The sequence below is a fragment of the Zonotrichia leucophrys genome, chromosome 7, assembly GCF_028769735.1.
Source record: "Zonotrichia leucophrys gambelii isolate GWCS_2022_RI chromosome 7, RI_Zleu_2.0, whole genome shotgun sequence".
NCBI lineage: Eukaryota > Metazoa > Chordata > Aves > Passeriformes > Passerellidae > Zonotrichia > Zonotrichia leucophrys.
Genome location: NC_088177.1, coordinates 9021810 through 9031981, shown reverse-complemented (window position 1 = coordinate 9031981; position 10172 = coordinate 9021810). Strand labels below are relative to the sequence as shown.

The window sequence follows — 10172 nt, the reverse complement described above, 5'->3', positions numbered from 1 at the left end:
TGCCCGTGTCCCCCAGCCCCGCGCCCGCCTCCCCCGCCGCGCCCTGCCCCCTGCCCCTGCCCCGCCGCCGCCACCCGCCGCCGCCACCGCCGCCCCCGCCGCCGCCGCCCCACCGCACCACCAACTTTTTCATCGACAACATCCTGAGGCCGGACTTCGGCTGCAAGAAGGAGCCGCCCGCGCCGGCCGGCGGCGGAGGAGGAGGCAGCCGGGAGCGGGACGGAGATCGGGGGCAGAGCTCAGGTAGAGAAAACGTCAACCCGCTGCTGGCCCGGCCGCCCAACCCGCCCGCCCTCCTGTGCCCGGACTCGAACTGCCGTCCCGACGGCTCCGCACCGCCGCCGCCGCCCGCCGCCGCCGCCAAAGCCGGTCCCGCCGCGGCAGCAGCGGCGGCGGCGGCGTCGGGGGCGGCCAAGGCCCCCGCCGACGGGGGCGAGACTCACCCGGCGAAGTACGGGGAGCACGGCAGCCCCGCCATCCTCCTCATGGGCTCTAATAATGGAGGACCTGTTATAAAGCCCGACTCGCAACAGCCGCTGGTGTGGCCTGCCTGGGTCTACTGCACTAGGTATTCAGACAGACCGTCCTCGGGTAAGGAACCGCGGCGCATCTGGGAGCTGTTAAATCGTGACAAGGTCGCCCGCCCCCCCTCCTTTCCCTCTTCCCCCGTTGGCTTTGGCTCCCGGCTTGTCGAGGATCTCGCGTGGGGGGGAGGGCGGCCTGGGTCACCCGGGGCGAGAGGAAACGCGTCCCCCCCACCGCCACCACCCCTCCTTCCTCCTCCGAGTCTCCCAAATTTGAATGTGACGCCGGGCCCCGATTCGGCAGCGGTTCGATGCGGAGAGTCGGCGGGAGCGACCCCTTCCCGCGCCCCCGCCCGCCCCGCCTGCCGCAGCCCCGGGTGTTCCGCGGCGCGGCCGCGCGGGGTGAGAGCGTTGCGAGAAAAAGGCAGCGGGGTCGGCCGCTCCCTTGTTCTGAGGCTTTTTCTCCCCTTACTTTATTTTATTTTTTTTTTCCTGGGTGCTCTTGGAGGCACATGTTGAGGGGCTGCTGGCTGTGCGGGAGGAGGAGGTAGTGTTTTCTTGGAGGCGAAGGAAAAAGGGCTTTATCGAAGGTGGCGGAGGGGCTGTTTAGCCGGGCCTCTGCAGCGAACCAGGCAGGCCCTTAGGCCGTGCACTGCCGCCTGAGCCGGTGCTCCGTGCTGCGTTCGGGGCCCAGCTCCGGGGTGGGGACGTGCCTCTGCCCGAGGTCGTCCCCGTGGGAGCCGCCGCCTCGGCCCTCCCGGCCCTGTTTTGCCGCCCCTTCTACTTTACGTTCCCCAGGTGCCCTCAGGCACCCCTTTATTTATCACCGTTACTTTTTGGTTTTCATTGCCTTTTTTTTTTTTTTTTGAAAGAAGCTGAGGATGAGGAGATAGGGTTCCCCCATGACACCTCCAGCCAGCAGCCAGGGATCGGCCAGCCCGGTGCGGGGCCGGGCTGGGCTCCCCTGTGCCTGCCCGGGGCCGCTGCATTGCGCGGGGAAGGCGGCGCTGCCTGGCCCCGGCCCCGCTCCGCACTGCCCGGCCTGGTGCTCCGAGCCGGCCGTCAGCGCGGCCGAGCCGTCTCCATCTCCCGTTATTGACACGTCCAGCGATTTCAAACTCAGAAAAGCCTCTTTGATTGACTGGGCTGATTGATGGGGTGATAGAGCTGTCAGACGGCACGGCCTCGCTCCCGGCCGGCCCGGCCGCGGGTGTTGTGTTGCCGATTCCCAGGGCCACCGAGCGCCCGGCGTTCTGCACTTGCGCCTTCATTTCCTTTCCTCCCCTTTCTTCGGGCAAAGGATCATTTCTGCATGTCCTCCTCCCCGACGCTCCCTGCTCGCTGCGACCCGGAGGGGAGAAGGGCGAGGGGAGGCTGGCTGGGCTCGGCCGCTCTCTTTGTTGTGCTCGTAGCTGCCCGCCGGCCCCGACTGCTTCTCTCTGCTCCGGGGACGAGCGGGCTGCGGCGGTCGGAGGCGCCGGCACCCCGCTGCAAGGTGCCGGGACTCAGCAATGCACTCCCCGCGCCCTCCACTCCCCGCCGGTCCAGCCCGGGAGAATCCCGCTGGGCCCCGTCCCTCTCCCCATCGGGCCTCGTCTCTCTCCCCGCCGACAGCCGGGGGGAATCCCCCCGTTCCGGGGAAGAGCTGTGCCGGGAGAGGAGCTTTCGGCCTACTCGGCGGCAGGAAGGCCTCGCCGGCTTCGGCTCCGGCTGCTGCTGGCGGGGGGCTGCGGGCCTGGGACCGCCCGCCGAGCCCGGCAGCTGTCGGGGAATTTTCGTAGATCCCATTCTTCACGGTTCCCTCCCCGCTTCTCTTCCCCGTCACCGGGCCAGGCCGGCGGGCAGAGGACCGGGAGTACCCCTCCTCCGCCCGGCACTGCCCTCAGAATGCGCCCCGGGACCCGGTGGCTTGCCCGGCGAGCTGTGTTGCACTTCGGCTGGCCCCTTTGCGGCCTGGATGTGGCTCTGCTTTTGGCTTGGCTTCGGAGGGAGCAGCGGAGGGAGCTGCAAGCGGGGCCGTAGGTCCCCGGCAGGGATCGGCCGCCGGAGCAGGCGACCCAGGCGGTGTCGGCGGGGCTCCGGGGTGGCGGCGGAGAAGGGCGCCCCGGGACTGGGCTGGCTTTGCGGAGAGGGTCGTTGTCCCCCGAAAGGAGACCAGGGCAGCCTTCTGCCAGGCTGCTGCTGCTGCTGGCGGCGGCTCCTCGGTGCCCGGCAGCGGGAACATTCGGTCCCCGCGCTGCCTGGTGGAGTCGCTGCCCGGCCGGCAGGCCCCGGTCCCGGGCCGTGCAGGAGAGCGGCTCGGTCCTGCGGGGCGGGCGGAGCGGAGCCCCGACGTGTGCCGGACAGGGGGCAAGCGGGGTTCCGCTCCCCTCGCCCGCGGGGCCGGCTCGGCGGGGCCGGGGCAGTGGGTTATGCGCGGGCGCGCACGGCCCCGGCCTCCCCGTTCCTTCCCCATCCTTCCCTCCGCCGTGCCGGGGCGGCGGTGCCGGGCTTGGGGGGCTGGGGGGGGACACACGGAACCAGCACAAATTCAGCCGTCGGCCATTTTTCCTCGGCCGGCGGGGCGGGGGCGGCGGCCGGTCGGTCGGTCTGTCGGGCGGGCGGTCGGTCGGTCGGCGGCGCGGCCCTGCCCAGCGGCGTGTGTGTGTGCCCTGCCCGCAGGCCCCCGCACCAGGAAGCTGAAGAAGAAGAAGACGGAGAAGGAGGACAAGCGGCCGCGGACGGCGTTCACGGCCGAGCAGCTGCAGCGGCTGAAGGCGGAGTTCCAGGCGAACCGGTACATCACGGAGCAGCGGCGGCAGAGCCTGGCCCAGGAGCTCAGCCTCAACGAGTCCCAGATCAAGATCTGGTTCCAGAACAAACGGGCCAAAATCAAGAAGGCGACGGGCATTAAGAACGGGCTGGCGCTGCACCTCATGGCCCAGGGACTCTACAACCACTCCACCACCACGGTGCAGGACAAAGAGGAGAGCGAGTGAGGCGGGCGGCCCCAGCCCAGCCCTGCGCCGCGGCGCCGGCCCGCCGGCCGGGAGGCGGACAGGTGCGATTTAAAAGCAGATCTATTGTCTATCCATAGTATAAGGACTCCGATTAAGAAAAAAAAAAATATGAACACTTAAGAAAAATTATCTCTATATAGCCAAACAGCATATGACCTTGTATATATTTAATTTCAGGTAAGAAATATGTGTAGCGATCTCTATTTGCTGGACAGTTTCTCTCTTCCCTTCTCTCTGTTTCTCCTTTCTTTTGTTCGTTTTGTTTGCTTTCCTTTTTTTTCTTTCCTCCTCCCCATGTCCGTTGCTCCTGTTTTACAGTAAATGTCAGACTTTTCTCATCTGTCGTTTGATCTTATTTTATTTTTTTTGTGTGTGTGTGTGAATTTCTGTCTCTCTTTTTTTTTTTCCCGAAGAAAAAAAATTCTGATCCACAGACTGCGAGACTGAACCCGCCGCTACAAGCCAAAGATTTTATTATGTTCAGAAATCTGTAGTCTGAAATAAAGTGTAGACTGTGTTCAGGATCCAGGCTGGCTGTAATTCTTTATTTTAGTGTATGGATGTTTGCATATATATATATATATATATACGTAAAAATATAATAAATAAATGTATATATACATACACCATACGCTGTGTACATAGTGCCATTTTGGTGGCATATTTAGGGTTTGCTTTCGATAGATGCAGCAATTTTTAAACTACTCATCCCTTGTTCAAAACCCTTAGACCTTCGATTTAAAAAAAAATATTTTTAATTTTTCTACCCTTTAAAAATAATTAATTCTCTTTGGCAATTGCGGTCGTACTTCACCTCCCGCATCTCCCTTTTTAACCAGAAATTAAAACCACCTCATAATAATGGTGATACGAGTTCCCGCTGAAAAATTGCCTGAAATTGTCTGGATACTCAGGGCTCCGGGATGTGTTGGAAGGATATTTGTCTGACAGCTCCTCGTCTCTCTGCGAGAGGATCTGCTCCCACGCTGTTTGCAGCGGGGACCTCTCCCGAGGCTCGGACCGGAGCGATCGGCACTCGGCGCCGGGCGCTGCGTCCTCGCTCCGGGAGCGCTCCCGGTGCCGGTCCCTGCCCTCCGCTCCCCCGGCAGGGCTCGGGCTCGCGTTTGCCGTGGGACGCGCGGGTGGCGGAGGGTCGGCGGCACGGCGGAGCTCCCGGGGCTGCGGGCCCGCTCCGCTTTCCCACCGCCCCGGTTAAAAGCCGGCCGTGCCCAGTCCCGGCTCGGCTCTCTTGGCCGCCGGCCGGGGCACACGGACGGGACCGGGCCATGCCCACGGCCTTGTCCCCGAGCCGTCGAGGATCGCCGGGCCCAAGCCCACGCGGGCCTTGCGTGGGGCCGAGCCGAGCTGAGGGCAGGGGACGGGATTCCCCTCCGCACTGACCCTGATGGAACCGGGCACCGCGGCGGGTGGAGAGCCGCCCGTCCCCCTCCACCAGGCCGTCTGTCGGCTTTCCTTCTCCTCTTTCTGCTGCTCTCCATCCCTGCCCTAGGCCCGCGGCCGGCAGGGCGAAGAGGACAAGCGAGCAGAGCTGGAGCCGGGGGATGGACCCTTCTCCTGCATCTCCCCGGAGGATGGGGCGATGCCGAGGCCATGCGCAGGTCAGTGGGACCGGGGGGCGGGAGGGGCCAAGCAACAGCACTCTCGGTCGGCGGAGCCTGCAGCTCTCCTCTCCTCGTCCCGTCGGAGGCATTAGGGGTTTTCTGTCTATTTGAGAAGGGCAGCAGTGGGGATGATGGCTTCTGCCATTTTCGTGCTTTTTAACTTTTCTTTCTCAGAGCTGCGGTTTGCTATCACCGAGGATGGAGGCGCAGGCTGGGGAGAGAGCCCCCTGCCCTCCGTGCCCATTGCCGGTGGGGCAGGACCCTTCCTACACCTCATCCCACTCCAACCTACCCCATCGTATCCCACCCCATCCCCGCCCAGCCCAGCCCGCCTCTGCCCGCCGAGGGCTCTTCTCTCTGCAGGCCGAGGAGCCGGGAATACTCGGAGGGCTTAAATAAATGTTGTACAGCGCCATCTAAAGTTGTGTATTTCTTTCTCTCTCCCTTTTATTTTTTTTTTCCGATGGGATTGGAACATGAACTCATATCTTCCGCACTGAGGAAAATAAAGCCGTCCTTCAAAGTGCGAGTTCCACCGCTCGCGGGGAAAGTGGTCGGCGAGAGCCCGGACCGGCGGGGCAGCTGCAGAGTTCGGGGGCCGCGTTCAGGCTCCCTCCGAGGCCCCCCTTCAGTGGCCGCTGTCGAGGGCACACGGGGAGATTGCTCCCCTCCTCCCGCCCGCTCCGCTCTCAGCTCAATCCTCTGCCTTTGCCATACACGCCGTCTCGCACTCCCCTGGAGCTGGACAGGCGAAAAATGGCATTTCTCCTTAAAAATCGAGTAACCATCCTCCCCAAGAGCATTCCCGGGCCGGATCTGGTCTGGACCTGCCCGGGGTAGAGGGCACCGATCCGCTTGGCTTGCCCTGTCCGCAGGACACGGGTGATGCTCAGGCTGGCTCTCGGCGTGGGTCGGGCAGGGCTGCCGGCTCTTCCTGCCGTTCCCCTCGCCAGACCCGGGACTGCTGCCCACCTGCGGCCGGGAGCCGGCTCCGGGGTGCTGGGGTTGCCCGGAGGCTTGGGGGCTCCAGAGGAGGAGGAAGATGAAGAGTTTCCTCTGCCGCGGGTTGTCCAACCAGACTCATCTGAGCTGGACAAGTCAGGAATAAAGCCGACGAGGGAAATATAGGGCAGATTAAAGGAAGCCTAAAGAGGATTATTTAAACAAACCAGACTTTTTAGTGTAATTACGCTGTTAGGATTTCTCATGGAGAGCAGCTGAGCAGGGCACATTGGTGAATCGGTGCAGGCCGGCGAGGTCCAGGTCTGTCCTCGCTGGCTCCACGAGTGACCTCGGTCCCCTGTGGGTGCCGAGGGCAAACAGGCCCACGGGGAATAGGGGGGAAAACCTTCACCCGGGGCCCAGCACTGAGAAATAAGAGCAGGAGGCGCAACATCCTCCCCGTAGGGAAGGGACCAGGTGTGCGCGGAGCGGCGGGGGGAGGCGAGGACGCGCACCGGGCCCCGGCCGGAGAGGAATGCTGAGCGCTGGGCGGACGGGCGGGACTGGGGAGCCCAAGTGCCAGGAAGAGCACCCGCTAGCCCAGGCGGAAAGGCCTGGAGGCAAAGCACCACCCTGCCCCTCCTTCCTGCGTGCCCCGGGGGTCTGTTCCCCACAGCCCGGCTCTCGGGAGGCAGCGGCCCCTTTGTGGGGTGTGAACATCAGTGAACACCCACAGACACCCCAGCACCCCCGTCCTCCCTCCGCTGGCGGAAGGACGCACCGACGCTTATTTCTCCATCCAAGGCACCCCTCGAATCGGTCACAATCGTTCCACACCCCCGGCCCTGGCCCGACGGCCACCCCCCGGCGGGATGTTGATTTGCATATGCAAATGAGGCACGGGGGAGGAGGGGAAGGCCACGCGTGGTCCCCCGCGTCGGTCCCCTCCGGCCGGGGCGCAGATCCCGCTGCCTCCTGTCACGGAACTTGTTCCTTTGTGCCGCCTTTCGAGGAATCAAAGCAGACACGGTTGTGACACGTAGCCCGGAGGGTCAGAGGTCAGATTTCACAATCCCAATTACAATGATTTCTAATGATGTTTATCTTGCGGGTTCCGACGGCTGGGAGCTTTACAAGAGAGCTCGGCTGCCCTCCCCTCCGCTCGGAGGGCCGTGGGTGCGGGAGGCTCTCGGCTCCGGCCGGGGGCAGATGCGCTTCTCCCGGGCACGGAGCGCCGCGTCCGCCCCGCCGAAGGGCGCTGGGAGCCAGACGGCCGTGCCGGGGGTCGGAGGCCGGAGGCCGAGCTCCCTCCGTTCTTCTCTGCGGTGGTCGAGACCACGGCGGAGTTAAGCGAGTGAATAGCACAGTGGTTTACAGTGAATACTTCCAGGCACCCACCTCTCCTCTCCCTCCCCGTCGGGCAAGGTCCGAGGCAGCGCTAGCGAGTGGCTGAGCGGAGGTAGGAGCTCTGCCCGTCCATCATTTGTCCGGATCGGTGGCGGCTGTGGGGGCTATGGGGACCGGCCGTGCCCCGGTCACCCTCCCGCCCTGAGCCGCGTCCGAGGCCGCCGGCGGAGTCCCGGGGGAGGCGGCGGGCGGTACCTGCGGGAGCTCCCTCCGAGCCCGGAGAGGGTCCTGGCAGCGGGAGCACGGCCCAGAACCCCTCTCAGCCCCAGGGCTCCGACTACTTGTCGGAGAACCGGTTCGATGTAACTTTTATTTTGTGTTACAAGAAATAAACGCAGAGCGGCGATCGGGTCAAAACACAACTCAAACGGTTTCCTTTTAAATCTAAAACCGTTTTGAAAAAGATTTGTCGAATGGCCAAGGGTTGAAACTTTGAAAAAAGGTAATAAATGTTGAGTAAAAAGAAAAATCTTAACTTTTCTTCTGTTGGGGAGTTGGACACGTAGCACCCAAGCCCCAGCCTCGGGCTGGCTGTTGACAGAAGCGCGCAAGGTGCATCTTTATGCTCTACATCAAACGCCTTTGACACAGACTTAAAAAAGTCTATGTAAAGCAGCTAATGGTGCTCGCTCTTCCGGCTGAGTAAGTCGGGGAACCAGATTTTGCTGGAAGTAGAAGCCCTTTGCTCTGAGAACTGATCTTTACTGCATCAGGTGAGCAACCCTTACATTAAAAAGACTTTTCTTGTTTGTTTTTGGCCCCTTGATCAGTTTGGAGATAACGAAGACGCGAATAAAAACTTTGGTGGCTGCGGCAGCAGAGCCGTCGGGGGGGTTGAGGAGGCGAGGGCTGCGGGACCTGGGCCGGGCCGGGCCGGTGCCGGTGCCGATGCCGGTGCCGGTGCCGGTGCAGACGTGGGGGCCCCGCGGGGTGGCGGGGTCGGGCACGGGGAGCGGCCCCGCTTTGCCCCGGCGCTCTGCCGCAGCGCTCGGCTCGAGTACGGGAAGGAGCCAGGGAGATGCGGGGGTACAGGCGGGCCAGGGCACTTTTTGGTGATTTTTTTCCCTTTGGTTTCTTTTTTAATTTTTCTTTTTAATTTTTTTCTTTTCATCGGGGTCACACCAGAGGTAAAGGCAGCCGGGGTACCACGGGCTCTCCTCTTCCTCTGCGCGGGTGGGATGTGGGGAAGGGCTGTGCTGGTTCCTGCCCGTCGTGCCTCCAGTGCCGCTTCCCGACTCCTCCTTTTGCGAGGACAGGCTGCCGCTCGAGAAAATACCGCAGGGACACGAGAAGCTGTGCCAGTAATGGGGCATTTGTATCTCCTCTCCCTTCCTTTGATTGCCAGACGAAAAGGACACCCCACTTGGTACCCTGCCCCCGTCCATCAGAGGTTTCCCCCGGTGGGAGCAAGGCTTGGGGACCCTGTGGGGACATCGGCTCTCTCAGGAGTCCCCTCATGCCATCAGACCTTTTAGAAATAGGTGGAGCAGGAGCTGCACCTGCATGGCCTTGTCAGGCCCGGGAGAGGCTGGGGTTTAAGTTCAACTTAAACTCGAAATTTGGAGCAAATGGAGCCAATGAGGACTGTACTCTGGTGGGTGCCTTCAGTTATGAAAAGATTGAAGAAGGCATGAGAAATAATATTAACTTTAGGATCAGCCCCATTTTTTTCCTTTGAGAGAACAATGCGTGCCTTATCTCCCTCTGAATAAATAAATCATAATTGCCCGACAGTTACCCGTCACAATAAACTTGACCAGATCTTCCAACAATTAGTTACGCGTTCTCTCTGCTCTGGTAAAAGTCTTGTTAAATGTGATGAATGTTAAAATAAGCTACCCCTGAACGTACTTTCCAAGATCTTTATTGGAAAAGTACAAGTATGTAAGCCTCTTAAGGAGACCATAATGAAAGAGGGTGACTGGTGAAAGATAAGACTAGAGATAGCATTAGATATTCAGATACAAATGAAATACTGATTGGATCATGCATTTTTGATGGGGTTTGATGTATTCCTGGTGCTGCTTTAAAAATTAAAGGTGTACCCCTTTTCCTTCAGGAGCCAAGCACTGACTCCAGCAGCAGTTTTGCTGGAGAGCACTGCCAGCTTGGCCCTTTCCATGGGCAGGTTCAGCTGCCTAGAATATTGTCTGGGAGAATCATACCCTAGTTATTGCAGTGCTCTCCTGCAGCAGTACCTGGACCTCAGGTGAGAAGGAACTTCCCATCAGTCCAGGCTGGGGTAAGCCCATGCTGTCTATCAGCCCTTAGGAGACAGCAGCCAGTGGTTTGGATAGAAGAGGGAGGCTTGCAAGATGTGAGGCTTCCCCAGCAGAAAGGGAGTGGGAAGTGTTTTGAAGCCTTCTGACTCAGGCACCCCATCCACCCGATACCCACAGGAGCCCCAGGCCAACTTTGTAATCAGGGACATGCAGGGGGTCTGCCCCTAGGACATGGAATTGGAAGGCAAGAGCAGAGCAGCAGATTTGAGCACCTGCACACAAACAGCCCCAAGAACTGGCCCCAGGTGTGTCCTTCTGGCTAAGGAACCAGGGCAGACCTTGGTACATCTGAGGACCTTTAACTGGATTAGGAAAATGACCAATATTTTTTTTTTGTTGTTCCCAAGAAAGGTCTGACCTTTTGCTTGGGATTGCCCCATCTGTGTGTTTCTAAGT

General features: G+C 61.0%; 1 protein-coding gene across 1 annotated transcript in view; it reads left to right on the top strand.

Annotated features, from left to right (window-relative positions):
• EN1 (engrailed homeobox 1) overlaps positions 1-3564 on the top strand; it is a 3670-nt gene extending 106 nt beyond the window's left edge. The window contains exons 1-2 of the mRNA XM_064718897.1: positions 1-591; positions 3186-3564. The exon at positions 1-591 is cut by the window's left edge and continues 106 nt beyond it. Coding sequence (XP_064574967.1) covers positions 1-591; positions 3186-3502 — 908 coding nt within the window. The 3' untranslated portion in view covers positions 3503-3564. The remainder of the gene's footprint in view (positions 592-3185) is intronic.
• Positions 3565-10172: the final 6608 nt, after the last annotated feature.